We start from the raw sequence: 21015 nt of genomic DNA on the forward strand, positions 1-21015 counted from the left end.
AAAGCACAGGCCAGAGTGGCAGGGGAGGGGCAGCAAATGCACCCTTGGCATTACTACAGCAGTACCCAGGGGGAGTCCCCACCCCCACCCCATCCAGCACTCACAGCTGGGGGTCACACACAGCACTCACTCACCTGCCAGGTTGCATCTGGGGCTGCCCCACTGACTGGGGGGCAGGGAACAGCAGAGGCAGGGGCAGGGGCTGTGTTGTTAGGCGGGTGGCGCTCACCATCCACAGCCAGGGCAAGGGGGAGACCAGGTCTGGACACTGGGGGCAGGGGGGGTCTGTGTCTCCCCCAGCTAGACAGGGCTGAGAGCACCTGCCCCTGGTATTGGGGGAGCAGCTCTGGGGTCCTCAGCAGGTTCAGGGTTTGGCAGAGCTAGACAGGGGCCCTGCCCCTCCCCAGCTACAAACCCACTGCAGCCCCTGGGGGGCAGGTGGACATTAACCCCCCAGGGCAGCACCCCCGGTACCAGCACAAATAGACACGGGCTCCCCTCCTGTCCCCATACACCAGCCAGACCCATTCCACCTCCCCCTGAGTCCTCCTGCTGCAGCCAGCCCCGGCCCTCCGGGCTTTTATAGGGCGAGGCCCCCGCTGCCCAGGTGTGTCCGGTTAAGTCCCCCCAGCTGGGGCTGCTCCTTGCACCGGCCGCTCCCCGCAGCGAGGCTCCCGGCCCGCGCATGGAGGGGGAGCTGTTCCTGGACGGGCACCCCCCCGACTTCTCCCTCCTGCAGCAGCTGCTCTCCCCGCCCTGCCTGGAGCCAGAGCCCGGCAGCCCGGCCCGGGGCCCGGCCAGCCCGGGACGGGGAGCCAGGTCAGCCCTGGGCGCCCACCTCTCCCCTCGCGCGGGGGGAATCCGGATCAGCCCCATGGACCCGTCCCCTGGGGGAGTGGGGGAAGAGACGAGGAATCGGGATAAGTTCCTTGGACATGCCTCCCAGGAGGGAGGGGAGATCCGATTTCTCCCCAGGCACCTGCCCGTAGGGACAGGAATTCGGATCGGCCCCACGCACTTGCCCCGTGGGGAGGGGGGGATCCGGATCGGCCCCACGCACTTGCCCCGTGGGGAGGGGGGGATCCGGATCGGCCCCACGCACTTGCCCCGTGGGGAGGGCGGATTCGGATCGGCCCCACGCACTTGCCCCGCGGGAGGGGGGGATCCGGATCGGCCCCACGCACTTGCCCCGGGGGGAGGGGGGGGTCCGGATCGGCCCCACGCACTTGCCCCGTGGGGAGGGCGGGTCCGGATCGGCCCCACGCACTTGCCCCGTGGGGAGGGCGGATCCGGATCGGCCCCACGCACTTGCCCCGGGGGGAGGGGGGATCCGGATCGGCCCCACGCACTTGCCCCGTGGGGAGGGCGGATCCGGATCGGCCCCACGCACTTGCCCCGGGGGGAGGGGGGATCCGGATCGGCCCCACGCACTTGCCCCGGGGGGAGGGGGGATCCGGATCGGCCCCACGCACTTGCCCCGCGGGAGGGGGGGATCCGGATCGGCCCCACGCACTTGCCCCGCGGGAGGGGAGGGTCCGGATCGGCCCCACGCACTTGCCCCGCGGGAGGGGAGGGTCCGGATCGGCCCCACGCACTTGCCCCGTGGGGAGGGCGGATCCGGATCGGCCCCACGCACTTGCCCCGTGGGGAGGGGGGATCCGGATCGGCCCCGCGCACTTGCCCCGTGGGGAGGGGGGATCCGGATCGGCCCCACGCACTTGCCCCGCGGGAGGGGAGGGTCCGGATCGGCCCCACGCTCTTGCTCTCGAGCTGGGCGCGAGCTCCGGGGCTGTTTTGGGCGGGCAGCTCGCGAGCCGCAGCCTCCAGCTGCCATTGGCCGGGGCTGCGGGCGGGATCCCGAGGCCGGCAGCGCCCAGGCGGGGGAGGGGGCAGGTCGATGGGGGACCTGAGCCTGGGGGCTGGGAGGGCCCAGTGGGGGGCTGAGGGGGGGCCGCCCCTGGGGAGGGGGGCTGCCGGGGGGAGAAGGAGGGGGAGCTGCCCCGGGGGAGGGGGAGGGTGATCAGACCCCGGGGGGGGGAGCTGCCCACGGGGGGGGGGGTGAGTGGGGAGCTGCCCGGGGCGGGGGGCTGAGTGGGGAGCTGCCGAGGGGGAGGGTGATCAGACCCCAGGGGGAGGGGGACCTGCCCTGTGGGGCTGAGTGGGGAGCTGCCGAGGGGGACGGGGAGGGTGATCAGGCTTCAGTGGGGGGGAGCTGACCCTGGGGGGGCTGAGTGGGGAGCTGCCCCGGGCGATGGGGAGGGTGATCAGGCTCCGGGGGGGGGGGACCTGCCCGGGGGAGGCTGAGTGGGGGGCTGCCCCTGTCCCCTGTCCCCCCTCCCGCGGGCCCCTGGGTGCCCCGCTCCCCCTAACGCCCTTGTTCTCCCCCCCAGGCCCGCGGGGCGCCCCCGCCCGGAGCCCCTGCCCAGCATGGCCTGTTGCCTGCAGGTCCCCGACAGCAGCGCCCTGAGCTTCCTGCAGGAGTCCGCCCAGCGGCTGCCCCAGGCGCCGGGGGGCCAGGAGGAGCCGAGCCGTGCGCCCAGGGCGCAGCCGCCGCCGCCGCCGGGGCCAGCCGTGCGCCCAGGGCGCAGCGCCCCGCAGCCCCAGGCCGGCGCCAGCCCCCTCGCTTCCCTGGGCACCTGCAGCCCCATGGACACCCTGAGTCTCATCAGCCTGCATTGTTCTCATCTGGTGTCCGGCGCGGCGGCCCCCGCCAGCCGCCCCGAGACGAGGGCAGGGCCCCAAACGATGTCCCCCTGCCTCCTCCCCATAGACTGCAATGGCAACCCCTCCAGAGAGGCCGGGGCGGCCGGGCAGGAGGGGCGGAGCTGGGAGCCAGGGGCCGGCAGCCCCAGCCAGCCTGAGCCCGGCTGCACGAGGAGAAATCCCCGCAAGCAGCCCGCACCCAGCCGGAGCGCTGAGGCCCGAGACCCCTCTTTCCAGGGGGTGACCCTCTGCATGCGCCTGTGTCTTTGCCAAGGCAGCTCCGATGAGTACCAGCTTCTCATCCGCCCACGGTACAGCAGGTACAGGGCTCCTGCCACAGCGCGGGCACTGATCACTGGCTCTCTGCTAAGGGAGACATGGCTTTTCTGTCTGTCTAAAGGACCCACATAGGCACCCAGAGCTAGCTTGCTAGCTACCCCTGTACACACCCAGGATTTATCCATCCATCCACTTGCCAAACAGGCCCATGATCTATCGATCGATCTATCCCCATCATCCCCCTCTATCTATCTATCTATCTATCTATCTATCTATCTATCTATCTATCTATCTATCTATCTATCTATCTATCCCCATCCACCCCCCATCCCCATTCACCCCATCTATCTAATCTATCTATCCCCATCCACCACCTCTATCCCCATCCACCCCATCTATCTATCTATACCCATCCACCCGCCCTCTATCCCCATTCTATCTATCTATCTGTCCCTCCCCATACACACCCATTATTTAGCCATCCCTCCCCATGCACACACCCTTTCTATGGAGCTCTCTCCAATCACGTGTTGTGACATGCCAGTCACTGTGGTATCTAGGTACTGAAAGCAACAGGAAGGCGTGTCACACCAAAGAGGGCAGGTTCCTTGATTTATGATTGTTTATTGTGTATGTGTCTGTGTCTTCTCCAGGTGCTCGAGGAACTCCAGCCCCAACTCCTGCCACCTCTCCTCCAAGCTTCCCCCTCCCCCCCCAGCCTTTGGATACTGGGGACCTGTACAGAGCTCTGTGTAGGGATCCCCTTTCTGCGGGGGGAGGGGGTCAGAGATACTGAGCTGGGATTTGTCCTGACACTCTGACAGTGTGTAATCATAACACAAATGATGTCATTTCCCCATCCCAGCCGAGGAAAGGCTCCACTGTCTCTCCTCTAGCGCTTTCCGCTTACATAGTGATCTGATTTTTGGGGGTGGGAAATCGTCTGTTCTCTGGCACTTTAAACTGCAGCCAGTGGAAACTGACTTAGGACCAGAGGCGTTGCCAGACCTGCTCAGCCCCAACACCCATCTAGTCCAGGATCCAGTCTCTGCCAGTGGCCACCACCAGCTGTCTCAAGGGCAGGTGTAAGAGCCCTGCAGTAGTAGCTGTGGGATAATCTGCTCCCCACTTTAAGTCTCTATCAGAGAGAGGTGGTTTAAGCCCTGGAGCATGAGGTTTACTGTCTCTTCCAGTAATATCTCGTACGACAGTCTGGTCTTCTCCCACTTCCTAAAGTGTCTGTCAAAATACAACCACCAAACTTCCTTTTAAAGTTTTTTGAAGCAGAAGAAAAGAGACTTCACTCTGGTTCTGTTTTCAGCCTCCTTTAGCCTGTAGAGATACGGGGAAATGTTGAAAATCCACATTTGGACAGGTATTGAGGGAGAGGTGTTTTTTAGCCACCCAAGTGTTTTAGGAGCACAAGTTCCATTGACTTTTGAAAGGGACTTTTGTGCCTAAATCCTTTCAGGCATTTTTGAGCAGCTCCCCCTCAGTCCTTAGACAGCTGGGGCCTGATTTGCCATTGCCACATTCGAGGAAAACAGAAATTGGCAAATTCAAACAGAGAATAGGAAATACTTTTTCAAATGCAATATGTAACTAGGCCATGGAACACATTGCAATGGGAGGTCACAGAGGCCAAGAATTTAGCAAGATTCAAGAGGGATTGGACACTATATCGATAATAAGGATCTCCGGAGTACTAACCGCTAGTGCTAATAACCATTTTGGAAGGGACATTAAACTTCCTGCCTTAGGTTTTATATCAATCCCTAATTACTAGGGGTTAGGATGAGACCCACATAGGGGGCAGATTACCCCACATCTGCCATAATCTATGACTATTGTGCTGTCCCCTTACTAGGCAGCCTGTAGGTCAGATCCATCATGGCAGTTCCTCTGTCCTGCACCTTGAACTGTCATTGACACCAGTGGAAAGAGGTTGTAAAACACAACAGGCTGATCTGGGGGCGTTCTGTGCCACTTTGCTGGGTATCCGTGATTGCCCAACAAGCAGATGGAAAATCTGACCCTCGGTAGCTAATTTTTGTTGGTTTGGGAGGAAGATTTTTTTTTAATGATGTTCCACTGGTTTTTGCTCTTTGGTTTGTTTGTTTGAAAGTAATGTCACAACCTGGTAAAATTTGTCTCATCTAATCTGTCCGCAGTGCAATGTATGGGAAAAGAAGCCGTAACCCAAATCCAAGGCAAATCTCTTTAACAAGAGAATTCTGCAGAGCCAGCAGTTCTGAGGAGGATCAAGGCTCCCTCTCTGTCCAGAGTATGTTGCTTTTCAGAAACAGAAACCTTTACTATCAAATGGTAACACTCTGAAATGATTGCGGCAGCTATAAATACCGATACTGGGTCTGATTCTCCTATTGCAGGGAGAAATTCAGTCCTGTGCAGAGACCAGCTTAAGATGTATACTCCACTTAAATCCCTGTCTAGCCAGATCCTAGCTGGTGGAAGTCAGACATAACTCCAAGGAGCAGCCATAGACTCACAGAACCACAGGGTTAGAAGGGACCACAAGGGTCACCTAGTCTAACCCCCTGCCAAGATGCAGGATTTGTTCTGTCTAAACCATCCGAGATGGCTATCCAGCCTCCCTTTGAAAACCTTCAGTGAAGGCATTTCCACAACCTTCTGAGGCGTCTGCTGCTGATTTACACCAGCGGAGGATCTGGGCTTTTATAACTGAAGTGCCTCCTCTCATATGTACTTACTCCCAGGTGTAGAACTTACTGCTGTGAGCAGTCCCCTTAATTTTCAGTAGGCAATGCTCCATGGTTGTAAGCACAATAAGTACTTGTATGACTGGACACTGGTTTTGTAGCTGTGTTATTTAACTATAGGCTTAGTTCTGGAGATACAGTTGATAGGAAAAGCTATGACAAAATGAAGTTGCAACGGTACTGTACCTATTGTGACTTTCTTTTCCTTTTCTTCTGCCACACCACAAACTAAAACCATATTTATCCACCAGAAAATAAATAGATCTCTAAGCCCTTTCACTTGTTTTCCAGTACCTGGGGATTGTGGTTTTAATACACCCAGAGCTGTTGCTTTGTCTTGCTGTGACATAAGGCACATCAGAAATTAGGCACAAATTTTTAACAGGGAGGGTGACTCACCATTGGAAAAACGCTACCAAGGGAAGTGGTGGGTTCTTCATCTCATGAGGTCTTTATATCCAGACTGGGGAGGTGTTTTAGCAAAACACAAGTTATTGGGCTCAATATAGGGGTAAATAAACGGGTGAAATGTAATGGCCTGTGGCAGGTAGGAGGTCAGGCTAGATGATCTAATCATAGGGTAGGGCTGGAAGGGATGTCAATAGGTCATGGTGCAGTCCCCTGCACTCAATGCATGATGCCTTCTGGCCTTAAACTCCATGAAACTACGCAATAGAGCCACCACGCAGCCCACGCCTGACGCTTTGTCTGTTCCTTAGGTAGTAAGTGTTGCGCGTCCTGCCAGACGAGGAAAACTCCCCTGTGGAGGATTGCTGAGGATGGCACCCCACTCTGCAACGCTTGTGGCATCAGGTACCTGTGACATTGTGCTGCTGGTGTTGCTTTCTGAAACTGTGCACAAAAGGGCCAGGCCAGGGTCTGTGCAAAATTAACTATGTGGGTAAGTGTTTGCAGGACTGAGGTTAGATTCCTGTATTCAGGCACCTAAACGAGCAGCTTGTTTCCACGTTCTGAGCACCCAGCAGTTCCCACTGATGCAGCAGTTTGGGTTAAAACTGGGTAGGTGCCTGGCGTAAGATGGCAGTGACGCCATGCTCTTATTTAGGTGCCTAAATCAATATTGCCGTGTCATAAATAGAAAGGGAAGGGTAAACCCCTTTAAAATCCCTCCTGGCCAGAGGAAATCTCCTCTCACCTGTAAAGGGTTAAGAAGCTAAAGGTAACCTCGCTGGCACCTGACCAAAATGACCAATGAGGAGACAAGATACTTTCAAAAGCTGGGAGGAGGGAGAGAAACAAAGGGTTTGTGTGTCTGTCTACATTTTGTCTTTGCCGGAGATAGACCAGGAATGAAGCCTTAGAACTTTTAGTAAGTAATCTAGCTAGGTATGTGTTAGATTATGATTTCTTTAAATGGCTGAGAAAAGAATTGTGCTGAATAGAATAACTATTTCTGTCTGTGTATCTTTTTTGTAACTTAAGGTTTTTGCCTAGAGGGGTTCTCTATGTTTTGAATCTAATTACCCTGTAAGGTATTTACCATCCTGATTTTACAGGGGGGATTTCTTATTTCTAATTACTTCTATTTTTATTAAAAGTCTTCTTGTAAGAAAACTGAATGCTTTTTTCATTGTTCTCAGATCCAGGGGTTTGGGTCTGTGGTCACCTATGCAAATTGGTGAGGCTTTTTATCCAACATTTCCCAGGAAAGGGAGGGTGCAAGTGTTGGGAGGATTGTTCATTGTTCTTAAGATCCAAGGGTCTGGGTCTGTAGTCACCTAGGCAAATTGGTGAGGCTTTTTACCAAACCTTGTCCAGGAAGTGGGGTGCAAGGTTTTGGGAAGTATTTTGGGGGGAAAGACGTGTCCAAACAGCTCTTCCCCAGTAACCAGTATTTGTTTGGTGGTGGTAGCGGCCAATCCAAGGACAAAAGGGTGGAATATTTTGTACCTTGGGGAAGTTTTGACCTAAGCTGGTAAAGATAAGCTTAGGAGGTTTTTCATGCAGGTCCCCACATCTGTACCCTAGAGTTCAGAGTGGGGGAGGAACCTTGACATGGTGGCATAGTGGTGGGATTAACCTGAAATCATTTTGAGATCCAGTTGAGATTTTTTTGAACTAGAAATACAGATTTTAAAAAAAAAGGAAGTCCAGAAGCTGCTGAAACTGAAAGCAGCTTGTTTTTCTCTGCTTTGTGGCCAAGCAGAGACAAAAGGGGATTATCTTTGTGAATTGCAGGTTTTCTTTGCCTGGAGGCAGGGTACTTAACTCCTGCAGGGAAATTCACAGTCTTCCAACCCAGAGTTTTTTGTTTCCCTAAAAGTAAATAGAAGGAGGGGTGTTCTACCCATTTGCCTGGAGACAAAAGTGGCAGGGGTTTTTTTTTGGATTTTGATTTTTTACAAGGAGCACAAGTTTAAAAAGGAAACTTGTTTTTTCTTTGGGCTGGGTAAACAGGTTTCAAAGTAGTTGGAAGTTTTTGCTTTGATTTGGGCCCAGAGCAGAGACAAGGGAATTGTCTTTTTCTGTAGGCTGACAATCACTATCAGAGAATAGGTATTCTATTCCAGCACAGCAAAATTTTACAGCCAAGTTTTGTTTGTTTATTTCTAAGCCTCGGGTGTAAAGTTAGTTAAAAACAGAGAGGTTAGGATGACAGAATCCACAGCACAACAAAAGATGGAATTAGCCAGATTTCAGGCTGAGGAAAAACAAAAGGAACATGAAAGACAGATAGAACTCATGCAGCTGGAAAAGGAGGTACAGGAGGCTGCCCACAGGAGGGAAATGGAGGCAAGGAAGCATGTGGAGGAGGAGAAGGAAAAAGAGAGGAAGCATGTGGAGGAGGAGAAGGAAAAAGAGAGGAAGCATGTGGAGGAGGAGAAGGAAAAAGAGAGGAAGCATGTGGAGGAGGAGAAGGAAAAAGAGAGGAAGCATGCACTGGAGATGGAGAAGGTAAAGGCTCAGCAGAATATACCAACAAACCCTAGCAATCCTTCTCCAGGTACCACTCCCCATCCCAGAAAGTTCCCCACCTACAAGGCAGGTGATGATACTGAGGCCTTCTTAGAAAACTTCGAAAGGGCCTGCCTTGGGTACAACATCTCTACTGACCAATACATGGTAGAGCTGAGGCCGCAGCTCAGTGGACCCTTAGCTGAGGTGGCAGCTGAAATGCCTAAAGAACACATGAACAAGTATGAACTGTTTAAATCCAAGGCGAGAGTCAGAATGGGGATAACACCCGAGCAGTCTCGTCGGAGGTTCAGAGCCCTAAGGTGGAAACCAGACGTGTCATTTACCCGACATGCCTACCACATTGTGAAACATTGGGATGCCTGGATATCCGGAGCAAGTGTTGAATCTCCAGTAAATTTGCCCTTCCTAATGCAAATGGAACAATTCTTAGAGGGTGTTCCTGAAGAAATAGAAAGGTACATCCTAGATGGGAAGCCCAAAACTGTAATCGAGGCAGGAGAGATTGGAGCCAGATGGGTGGAGGTGGCAGAGAAGAAAAAAACTGGTCGCAGTTGGAGCGGAGACCAGAAGGGACAACCCCAGGCCACACCCTATTACCGGGGGCCGCCCAAAGCCCCACCTACCTCCCAAAGAACCCTCCAGACCCCTTATCGTCCCACCACCCCGTTCTCCAGCAACCCTCCTCGCCCCAGTGACCCGTCAGCTGGACGATGTTTTAAATGTAACGAGCTGGGGCATGTAAAGGCCAACTGCCCCAAGAACCCCAACAGATTACAGTTCATTGCACCGGAATCGCACCAGAGGTCCACAGGCCCAGATACCTCCCAGATACCCTTGGAGCGGAGGGAAACTGTGAGTGTGGGCGGGAAGAAGGTCACCGCGTGGAGGGACACCGGAGCACAAGTGTCAGCTATCCATGCTTCCTTAGTGGACCCCAAGTTAATCAACCCAGAGATCCAAGTGACGATTCAACCCTTCAAGTCCAACTCTTTCGATTTGCCTACAGCCAAGTTGCCTGTCCAGTACAAGGGCTGGTCAGGAATGTGGACTTTTGCAGTCTATGATGATTATCCCATCCCCATGCTGTTGGGGGAAGACTTGGCCAATCATGTGAAGCAGGCCAAGAGGGTGGGAACGGTCACCCGCAGCCAGGCTAAACAAGCCGTGAGGCCTAGCTCTGTTCCGGAAACTTCTATCAGGACCCGGTCAGAGGTGATGGACCCGGACCCCAGGCCAATGTCTGCAACAGCAGTAGTGGATCCAGTCCCAGAGACCCAGATGGAACCAGTCCCAGAACCGGAACCAGCCGAACAACCAACACCAGACCCATTGTCAGCACTGAATCCAGTACTTGCAACCTCAACACCAGAGGGCCCCACCGAACCTGAACTGGCAGCAGCCGATAACCCGACACAAGAGGCTCAGCCGGAGCCTGAATCCCAACATAGTGCACCAGCGGAGAGCGGTTCACAGTCAACAGAAACAGCTCCATCCCCTATATCGCTTCCAGAGGGACCAAGCCTAGGTCCACAATCCAATGAGGAACTGATGTCTCCAGCATCAAGGGAACAGTTCCAGACCGAACAGGAAGCAGATGAAAGCCTCCAGAGAGCTTGGACGGCGGCACGGAGCAACCCACCGCCTCTCAGCTCTTCTAATCGATCCAGGTTTGTTGTAGAAAGAGGACTTTTATACAAGGAAACTCTTTCTGGTGGACACCAGGAAGACTGGCATCCTCAGAGACAGTTGGTAGTTCCAACTAAATACCGGGCCAAGCTCTTGAGCTTAGCCCATGATCACCCTAGTGGCCATGCTGGGGTGAACAGGACCAAAGACCGTTTGGGGGGGTCATTCCACTGGGAGGGAATGGGCAAGGATGTTTCTACCTATGTCCAGTCTTGTGAGGTGTGCCAAAGAGTGGGAAAGCCCCAAGACCAGGTCAAAGCCCCTCTCCAGCCACTCCCCATCATTGAAGTTCCATTTCAGCGAGTAGCTGTGGATATTCTGGGTCCTTTTCTGAAAAAGACACCCAGAGGAAAGCGGTACATACTGACTTTCATGGATTTTGCCACCCGATGGCCGGAAGCAGTAGCTCTAAGCAACACCAGGGCTAACAGTGTGTGCCAGGCACTAGCAGACATTTTTGCCAGGGTAGGTTGGCCCTCCGACATCCTCACAGATGCAGGGACTAATTTCCTGGCAGGAACTATGAAAAACCTTTGGGAAGCTCATGGGGTAAATCACTTGGTTGCCACTCCTTACCACCATCAAACAAATGGCATGGTGGAGAAGTTTAATGGAACTTTGGGGGCCATGATACGTAAATTCGTAAATGAGCACTCCAATGATTGGGACCTAGTGTTGCAGCAGTTGCTCTTTGCCTACAGAGCTGTACCACACCCCAGTTTAGGGTTTTCCCCATTTGAACTTGTATATGGCCGTGAGGTTAAGGGGCCATTGCAGTTGGTGAAGCAGCAATGGGAGGGATTTACACCTTCTCCAGGAACTAACATTCTGGACTTTGTAACCAACCTACAAAACACCCTCCGAACCTCTTTAGCCCTTGCTAAAGAAAACTTACAGGATGCTCAAAAAGAGCAAAAAGCCTGGTATGATAAACATGCCAGAGAGCGTTCCTTCAAAGTAGGGGACCAGGTCATGGTCTTAAAGGCGCTCCAGGCCCATAAAATGGAAGCATCGTGGGAAGGGCCATTCACGGTCCAGGAGCGCCTGGGAGCTGTTAATTATCTCATAGCATTCCCCACCTTCAACCGAAAGCCTAAGGTGTACCATATTAATTCTCTAAAGCCCTTTTATTCCAGAGAATTAAAGGTTTGTCAGTTTACAGCCCAGGGAGGAGACGACGCTGAGTGGCCTGAAGGTGTCTACTACGAAGGGAAATGTGCTGGTGGTGTGGAAGAGGTGAACCTCTCCATGACCCTTGGGCGTATGCAGCGACAGCAGATCCAGGAGCTGTGCACTAGCTACGCGCCAACGTTCTCAGCCACCCCAGGACTGACTGAACGGGCATACCACTCCATTGACACAGGTAATGCTCGCCCAATTAGAGTCCAACCTTACCGAGTGTCTCCTCAAGCTAAAACTGACGGGAGATCCAGGATATGTTACAGATGGGTGTAATCCGCCCCTCTGAAAGTGCATGGGCATCTCCAGTGGTTCTAGTTCCCAAACCAGATGGGGAAATACGTTTTTGCGTGGACTACCGTAAGCTAAATGCTGTAACTCGCCCAGACAACTATCCAATGCCACGCACAGATGAACTATTAGAGAAACTGGGACGGGCCCAGTTCATCTCTACCTTGGACTTAACCAAGGGGTACTGGCAGGTACCGCTAGATGAATCTGCCAAGGAAAGGTCAGCCTTCACCACACATCTCGGGCTGTATGAATTTAATGTACTCCCTTTCGGGCTGCGAAATGCACCCGCCACCTTCCAAAGACTTGTAGATGGTCTCCTAGCGGGATTAGGAGAATATGCAGTCGCCTACCTTGACGATGTGGCCATATTTTCGGATTCCTGGGCAGACCACCTGGAACATCTACAAAAAGTCCTTGAGCGCATAAGGGAGGCAGGACTAACTGTTAAGGCTAAGAAGTGTCAAATAGGCCTAAACAAAGTGACTTACCTTGGACACCAGGTGGGTCAAGGAACTATCAGCCCCCTACAGGCCAAAGTGGATGCTATCCAAAAGTGGCCTGTCCCAAAGTCAAAGAAACAGGTTCAATCCTTTTTAGGCTTGGCCGGTTATTACAGACGATTTGTACCGCACTACAGCCAAATCGCCGCCCCACTGACAGACCTAACCAAAAAGAAACAGCCAAATGCTGTGCAGTGGACCGAAAAGTGTCAGAAGGCCTTTAACAAGCTTAAAGCGACACTCATGTCTGACCCTGTACTAAGGGCCCCAGACTTTGACAAACCGTTCCTAGTAACCACAGATGCGTCCGAGCGTGGTGTGGGAGCAGTTTTAATGCAGAAAGGACCTGATCAAGAATTCCACCCTGTAGTGTTTCTCAGCAAAAAACTGTCTGAGAGGGAAAGCAACTGGTCAATCACTGAAAAAGAATGTTACGCCATTGTCTACGCTCTGGAAAAGCTACGCCCATATGTTTGGGGACGGCGTTTCCACCTGCAAACCGACCATGCTGCACTGAAGTGGCTTCACACCGTCAAAGAAACTAACAAAAAACTTCTTCGGTGGAGTTTAGCTCTCCAAGATTTTGATTTCGACATCCAACACATCTCAGGAGCTTCTAACAAAGTGGCTGATGCACTCTCACGTGAAAGTTTCCCAGAATCAACTGGTTAAAATCGTCCTTGAGATGTGGAAAATATTGTTAGTCTTTATGTACTTGGTGGTATATTTAGAGATGCATGTGTCTTATTAACTCTGTTTTCCTAGAGCTCCAGGAAGAAATCCCAGCCAGTGTTTCACCCTAGCTGAGATTTGGGGGGCGTGTCATAAATAGAAAGGGAAGGGTAAACCCCTTTAAAATCCCTCCTGGCCAGAGGAAATCTCCTCTCACCTGTAAAGGGTTAAGAAGCTAAAGGTAACCTCGCTGGCACCTGACCAAAATGACCAATGAGGAGACAAGATACTTTCAAAAGCTGGGAGGAGGGAGAGAAACAAAGGGTTTGTGTGTCTGTCTACATTTTGTCTTTGCCGGAGATAGACCAGGAATGAAGCCTTAGAACTTTTAGTAAGTAATCTAGCTAGGTATGTGTTAGATTATGATTTCTTTAAATGGCTGAGAAAAGAATTGTGCTGAATAGAATAACTATTTCTGTCTGTGTATCTTTTTTGTAACTTAAGGTTTTTGCCTAGAGGGGTTCTCTATGTTTTGAATCTAATTACCCTGTAAGGTATTTACCATCCTGATTTTACAGGGGGGATTTCTTATTTCTAATTACTTCTATTTTTATTAAAAGTCTTCTTGTAAGAAAACTGAATGCTTTTTCATTGTTCTCAGATCCAGGGGTTTGGGTCTGTGGTCACCTATGCAAATTGGTGAGGCTTTTTATCCAACATTTCCCAGGAAAGGGAGGGTGCAAGTGTTGGGAGGATTGTTCATTGTTCTTAAGATCCAAGGGTCTGGGTCTGTAGTCACCTAGGCAAATTGGTGAGGCTTTTTACCAAACCTTGTCCAGGAAGTGGGGTGCAAGGTTTTGGGAAGTATTTTGGGGGGAAAGACGTGTCCAAACAGCTCTTCCCCAGTAACCAGTATTTGTTTGGTGGTGGTAGCGGCCAATCCAAGGACAAAAGGGTGGAATATTTTGTACCTTGGGGAAGTTTTGACCTAAGCTGGTAAAGATAAGCTTAGGAGGTTTTTCATGCAGGTCCCCACATCTGTACCCTAGAGTTCAGAGTGGGGGAGGAACCTTGACATGCCGGCTCCCATGATCTTATTGGGAATCTTGCCACAATTGGTATTTTGCTGGAAGCTCCATCTCCCAGAGTCATGTGAGTACCCAAAACACTAAGCTTTAATTTTTGAAAAACGGTTCAGAAAAAAAGCTTTAAACTTTGAAAAATGATGACAGAGCTGAAAACATGACCCTAGTCTACCATATAAAGGCTCTGAAGCCTGACTGCAATTACCAAAAAAATCAACATTTTATTTTTTGTTTGTTTGATTTTTAAGCTAACCCCTTGATTTTTTTGAGGGTCTGCTGACTCGTAGGTTTTGGACACTTGGGGCTGGCAAGGCCCCTAAATATGGATTTAAGAGCTGAACCCAGGCCCAGATTCTCAAAAGTTGCCTAACTCCTCTTGATTTCAAGGCACCTAAAGACCTTTGAGAATCTGGGCCCCATTTCCAAAAAACTTGGCCCAAGGCATTTTCCTAAATAAATTCCACCCTAAATATCCCCCTTCTAAGCAGAGGGAACATTTCAAAAGACTAAGGGGAAATAAAATGATTATTCCACTTTTGGCTAAAAATGTAATTATCTGAACGAACTGATTTTCCCCCCCCTTCCCCCCCCAGGTACAAAAAATACAGGGTACGATGTTTCCGCTGCTGGAATATCCCGAAGAAAAGTGGAAAACCTTACTCCCGTTGCTCTAACTGTGGAGACAGACTGCGCGTGGCCGTGGCCCAGCAGAGAACCGTGAAAAGGTCATTCCCATTTTATTTATTTATGTTTAAAAAAGGAACAGCTTTGGCTGAATTGCAACATCCTTATTTTAAAATTAACCCTTACTCCCCTTCCAGAGCCTTTGATCAGACAAGTTGGGCCGTGGAAGCCACAGATCTGATCTAGTGAAATTGTTTACCCTAGTGAAGGGGAATGGAAGGTGTGAATGGTTTAAATGTGTCCATGGAGGCAGCTCTTGGTTACAGTGAAGTTAGTTTGTGCTTAGAAGGTGAAATTTACCCTTTTGCAGGGAGTCAGAACAAAATCTAGGGACTTTTGTTCCATTTAAGCAGGGAGCCTTGTACTGGCTCTTCCCACATGTTAAGTTTCACTTATTGGAGATATTTTTCCCCTAGAAAATAGATATTATTTTGCTACAAGAAGTTATTTTCCAGTAGAAACATTCTCATCCTCTCTGTACTCTGGGAGTGTGTGCACGCGTGTGTGTGTCCCTCCTTCCCTGGCCCTGCTGGAAGAGATGAGTCCTGCCCTCTATGTGTGTTGTGAGGCAGGAAGGAATTGCCTCCAAGTAGAAACAACGCACACCTGACACAGCTGGACATGTCTGCAGCCAGAAGTTGGCTTATGCACCAGGTATTTAAACATGTTACCAGCCTCCTTCCTTTGTCACATGTCTTTCGCTGGCTTTTCTCTCTGTTGCATTTGTTTTCTGCTGCAGCGTTTGCCTGCATTAGTTTAGCAAAGTGACAGAGCTGAAAAGAGACGGGGCAGGCTGGGGGCTCAGATTAGCAAGAGGGAAGTGGCTGATTGTAGTTAAGTGCAACAAGCTCTCCCAGTAGCACTGGTTCTAGAGTGGTTTGTCGTCCCTCCCTCTCCCAGCTCCCTACTCTGGCCTGGTCTCAAATATTTTGGAGGCTGAACACTCTGAAATGTGTCCATCCTGCACCTCTGTCTCTCTCTGCACTCTCAGTGCATCTTTAACAAGAGTCAGCTGGGTGCTGGGTGGTCCAGTGGCCGGCGAGTCAGGAGCTCTGGGTTCCAGTCCTGGCTCTGTACTGACCTCCGCTGAGTTGCCTCTCAAGGCCTCTGTTTCCTGCTCTTTGGGGCTGGGAGTGTCTCTTGCACTACGTTTGTACAGCACCCGGCCCAACAGGGCCCCAGTCTCACTTGGGGTCTTCTCATGCTGCTATAATGCACACCCTTCCCCATGACGATGGATGCCTGCCTCAGATCCAGCCCTTTTCATCCCTAGAGCTCGAACGGGGAACAATCATAGTAACTGTAGGGTTAAAGGACATAATTGAATTAGGCTCCTTTTGTTTCAATTTCTAGAAAATGCGACGACTTCCTTAAATCTCAAGCAAGGACTCTTTGCTATTAGCCGGACAGCAGGCTGCGTAGCAGAGGGCGCTGGTATCTGCTGGAGTGAGCAGGAGGCCAACGCTGCCCTGCAGTCTGAGCGGAGGGATGCAAGAAGCGTTGGCTCAGTCCAGTTGCCTTTAAGACCAGTTGTTGCTTTTTTCCCTTCCTCTCATGCTGTTGTGTTCTGTAAAAGGAATGTTTGATCCTGCCTTTGGTTTGCGCGAGCAACTCGGGAAGTGGACGAGAAAATGAACCCATGTTTTTGCACAGGTGAAGTTGTTAGAGATTGAATGAGGGGTGGGAAAATAAGAGTTTGAATCTTAAGCTTGCTCCTGACTAGCCATGTTTGTGAGTGTGGGTGGCTGCTTGTTCGGACCCCAGGGTACCCTGGCCAGCAGTGATACGCCCTGGGTCTAACCTGTCTTGACTGTAGAATAGATCACTGCCGCGTGGCTCTTTCTGTCAGGCCTTTTTATGGGGCAAATGTAGAATCCAGAAAAAATTGAGATCACTCTGGATGTTAAAGAAAAAACAAAAGACGTTAAGGAGAATAAAATATTAGCTCCCTTCAGATAGTAACGTGCACCTGTGCCAGCAACCTGTGGCAGTAGATTCTGGCAATGCTTAAAAAAACCCGCTCAAAATGAAATGAAGCCTTGTTAAGGGTTTAAGAATGTTTTAGATCAATATTCATTCACAGACCCCAAAGAAGAGCTTTCCTGTTAACGTGCTAATGTCTTTCCAAGGAGAGACACTAAGACTTGTAAACTTAGTGAACTCAGGGCTCAGACTTCAAAGCTTTTATATTTGCTAATTTAAAAAACTAAACAACAAGAAGTTAGTTGGGGATAATTAATATGAACCTCATTTGTTTTGTTGCACTAAACTTAGTAAGGGTTGCACTTTTTGAATAGATATTATCTCCTTCATTAGCTTGTTATGTATTTCAGAAATTTATGTCAATTCTCAATTAGTTTGTTACGTAAAATAGTTCCTATGGGGCATTCTTGTACAAAATGATTATCTAGATATATTTATATGTGTAAATAATATATTTATTTTTGCAGTGTGACACTGTACACACACACACACACTTTATGTGCCAAGTTGTAAATATGGATGAAAATTGCCATGTTTTCTCCTTTCTGGTACAAATGTTCAAGCACTTCAATGTGGTGACAATGCGGGGAAGAGATCTGGTGTAAGATGATCAAGCGTTGTTGGGTTTTTGGCTTTCGTTCAGAAGTCTAATGGTTGCACTTTAGAATAAAACTGGTTTCTTGTAGCTGTGTATGGAAAGACTCCTACTCCCTGCATCCCTTTTGAGTTTCGATGTGACATGTTGGTTTCTCCTGGGAGATATAAAGCCAGGCCTCCCCTATTCACAGCTGGTTCAATCCATTCAAGGCGCTGTCTCAGTGGTTTACAAGCGGCAAAAAGAGTCTTGAAATCAATGGGTGTTAGATGCCTAAACACCTTAGAGGAGCTAGGCCTAAGTGACTTAGAGGCTTAGCTGCTTCTGAGAACGTTACCCATGAGCAATCCCATCCCTATTCAACACAGCACTTAAGCATGTGCTTAAAGTCAAGGTCTTTGCCGAGTCAGGGCCTTAATAGGAAGCCAAGAGGCAGTGAATTCAGATGTTCCTTGGCTGGGTGCATTAGCTATTACTAGAGAAACTCATCTCAGGGGCATTATCTTCCTGTCTCTGGACAGTGACTATGGGCTCGGTTTATCCTGCCAATGAACTTCTCAAAACAATGAAAACCCTGAGAACGGACTGGTCCCTGCTTTGGCATGGAAAAGACCCGTTATGAAAAGAGAGTGGAAAGCTTAGAAGTGTTGACCTCGGAAAGGCGATGAAGTGAGGTCGGTACATAAAATAAAGAGTGGGGCAGAGAAAGGAGAGCGGGAGTTTCTGTTCTCCCACGTCTTATCACGCAAGGGCCAGGGGGATGTTCAGTTAAAAGAAGCCCACTTCAAAACAGATGGAAGCAAATGCTTTTTTATACTGTGTGATTAGTCTGTGGAACTCACTGCCACTGGAAGTCACGGAAGGCAAAAAAATTAGCAAGATTCAAAGGGGAATTGGAAATTTATATGGATAGCAAGAGTACCCAGAGTTCTCCTAATTAGCTACACAGATTTTGAGAGGGATTTTGAACCTTGTGCTTCAGGGTTTAAGCCAATCTAACTAGTAGACACCAGGAGCAGCTTATCTCACATCTGCTACTGTGGGGGGGTGGGGGTGGGGCGGTTCTTATATCTTCCTATACAGCACCTGGACTGGGCACTCTAGGAGATGAGACAGTGGTCGAGAGGGACCTTGGATCTGATCCAGCCTTGGGATTCCTGTTTACGCTGTTTCTTGTTTAAGCTGCTCGGTGGTGCTGCTCCTGCTCGCTATTAAGGCTCTGGTTCAGCGAAGCATTTGAGCGTGTGGCTGACTTTACTGATGGGTTTAACTCCACTGAAGTCAAAATTAAAACCGAATGAATGCCCAAGTGCTGGGCTGAATTGACTGAAAAGCTTCTGACATGCAGTGCATGAGACCAATGCGGGATTCAGAGTCCGGGGTTTCAGGATTTACTATGGGATGAGTTATGATGTTGTATAATAAACACAGTGGAACCCCCGGGCAAATGCGTGTCACAGGTCAGGCCCCCTTGCTCCCAAGCCGCAGGGGATGGGGGAGCCCTGATTGCTTAGGTCAAGCTCCAGTAGCTGATGCTTTTGGTCCTGCAGGTCCCTGGGCAGTGCCCGGTGGGTTGGCCTTTCCGTTACCGTATTGTAGGGCAGTTGTCATGGTATGGGAGCACACCTTGTTAGCAGCCAACTAGTAAATAATAATAATCCTGCTTGGATTGTGGAGGATCGGAATAACCGTGAACCTCACAAATCTTTCCCTGGTTCTAATTCCCACGATTCTGTTAGCCCAGATGCCAAAGGCTTTGGATACATCCATGTGTGGGCACGGTGGTTTTTCCCATGTTTCTCCCTTGCACCGACATTGCCGGTGCTTCCTGGGAGCTCGGCTAGTCTGTGCTTGAGGACCAAAGTTTGCAGAGCTCAGGACCAGATTGACAAGGGCCCAGCACCCACCATTATCGGTGAAGCTCTGGAGGCTGTGGAATCTCCACCATTGGGGATTTTTAAGAGCAGGTTGGACAAACCCCTGTCAGGGATGGTCTAGATAATACTTAGTCCTGCCATGAGTGCAGGGGACTGGACTAGATGCCTCTTGAGGTCCCTTCCAGTCCTACGATTCTGTGATCGGGGCTGAATTTTCAAGAGAACTTGTCTCCTGTTTCGGCACCAAAACAAGGGGTTAGGTGTCCAAAAGTGCTCAGCACATGGGAGTGGAACTCTGGAAAACCTGGCCGCAGATGGACTTGGAAATGAGGCTCCGAGCTCTTCAGAGAATTTGGTCCCATCTGTCTACATTGTACATTTCCCAGCAAGTCCTCCGCCCACACGTGTGTGCTAGTAATGCTCTTTTGCTAGCTGAGCCCAGGGGAGGGAAGGACAAGGGTGCACGCTAGACCCAGCTGGTCAAACCCTGACTGGCAAGCCCAGAACGATGCTCCGGCTGAGGAGGAGCTCACCAGAATGGTGCAGTCCTGGGCGTTCTTACGAGAAGTGTTGCAAAGTGGAAGGAAATGAGAGGGCTGCAAGGACTGGCTCATGTGAGGATAGTAAAATTAAAGAAACTCTACATCAAACGCTGCGTATGGAGGTCTTGGTGCCCAAGGGGAAAGTCCCCATGGGCCCCGGGCACTTTTCTGTGGGATTCACAGGTAAGGGTCAGGTTCTCGGGGTGCAAACGGGGGTGGCACTGTTGATTTTGATGGAGCGACATTTAGTTTCCCTGGGCCCGAATCCAGCTGTCCCCTCTGCCGCGGCTGCGATGGTGACGCTTGCCCACTGGCAGCTATCTTGAGCTGAGAGTGGGCTGGGAGGTCACCCCCCCCCCATGCAAAATTGAAACGATTGATTTTTTTTTTCCGTTTAAAAATCAGAAAATTGGAACGTTTTTGGTTTTCCATTTTTCACTGAAACCCTGAAAATTTTGACAGAGAACATTGTCCTACGAAGAGTCACATTCTTGTCAAACAGCCATTTGCCTCCCCCGCCCCAGCTATTTGATGGAAACGTTTCCACTGTCCCGTAGCCTGTGACGTTTCCCGAACAGCTGGTGGATGGGAGGGGCTTTTTGTCACCCCCCAGGCTAGTGTTGAACCCAAGGTTGGGTCCTTGGTGTTTTCCCATCCCACGGCTGGGAGCCCTGAGAGATCACTTCATAACGACCCCCTGACTCTGCACTCGGGCTGTTTCTTCTGCAGCGGCGATTTTAGCTCCGTAGACCGGAGCCCCAAGGTCTGTGCATTTGGGGCTGAGCACAGCCCAGGTCGGGGGGCTGGTCAAGGGCCGTGTTCCAGAGCTGGTGAGCGGTGCCGAGGCCTTGCATGGAGTCTCTGTGCAAGGCAGGGATTTGAGGCTGGGAGGCTGTTAACGTTTAGGATCCCCTGGTGGCAATTGGTCTTGCGCTGCTGACTTTGATGGAGGGACATCTCCTTACCCCAGCTGAGACTCTGGCCCCGACAGCCAGGGGAGCTGGTTCCGAAAGAGGAGATGACATCAGCTCAGGCCTTTAAAAGAGAATCAGCCTGCAAAAGGATGAATGCAAACGGCCCGATTAGCCGTGGAACCAAACTCCCAGTGCAGCCGTTGGGTTGCTGACCTGACAAGGCAGGGGAGGGAATATCTTGCATTGGCCCAACTTTGGTGCTGACACAGAGTGCTTCGCCTTGGCCAGTCTCTCTGTGCCTGTTTCCCATCTCTACAGTGGGGTTTACATTTCTTGGGGCA

At 51.0% G+C, this 21015-nt stretch overlaps 1 protein-coding gene across 1 annotated transcript; it reads left to right on the forward strand.

Moving 5' to 3' along the window:
- Nucleotides 1-685: 685 nt before the first annotated feature.
- ZGLP1 (zinc finger GATA like protein 1) lies at nt 686-17340 on the forward strand. The gene is made up of 6 exons (XM_074935508.1): nt 686-819; nt 2391-3023; nt 5154-5266; nt 6443-6536; nt 14673-14804; nt 16117-17340. The coding sequence occupies exons 1-6, from the start codon at nt 686-688 to the stop codon at nt 16163-16165; spliced, it is 1155 nt and encodes a 384-aa protein (XP_074791609.1). The 3' UTR covers nt 16166-17340.
- The last annotated feature ends 3675 nt before the right edge of the window (nt 17341-21015 follow it).

The sequence above is a fragment of the Natator depressus genome, chromosome 20 (assembly GCF_965152275.1).
Source record: "Natator depressus isolate rNatDep1 chromosome 20, rNatDep2.hap1, whole genome shotgun sequence".
Taxonomy (NCBI): Eukaryota; Metazoa; Chordata; order Testudines; family Cheloniidae; genus Natator; species Natator depressus.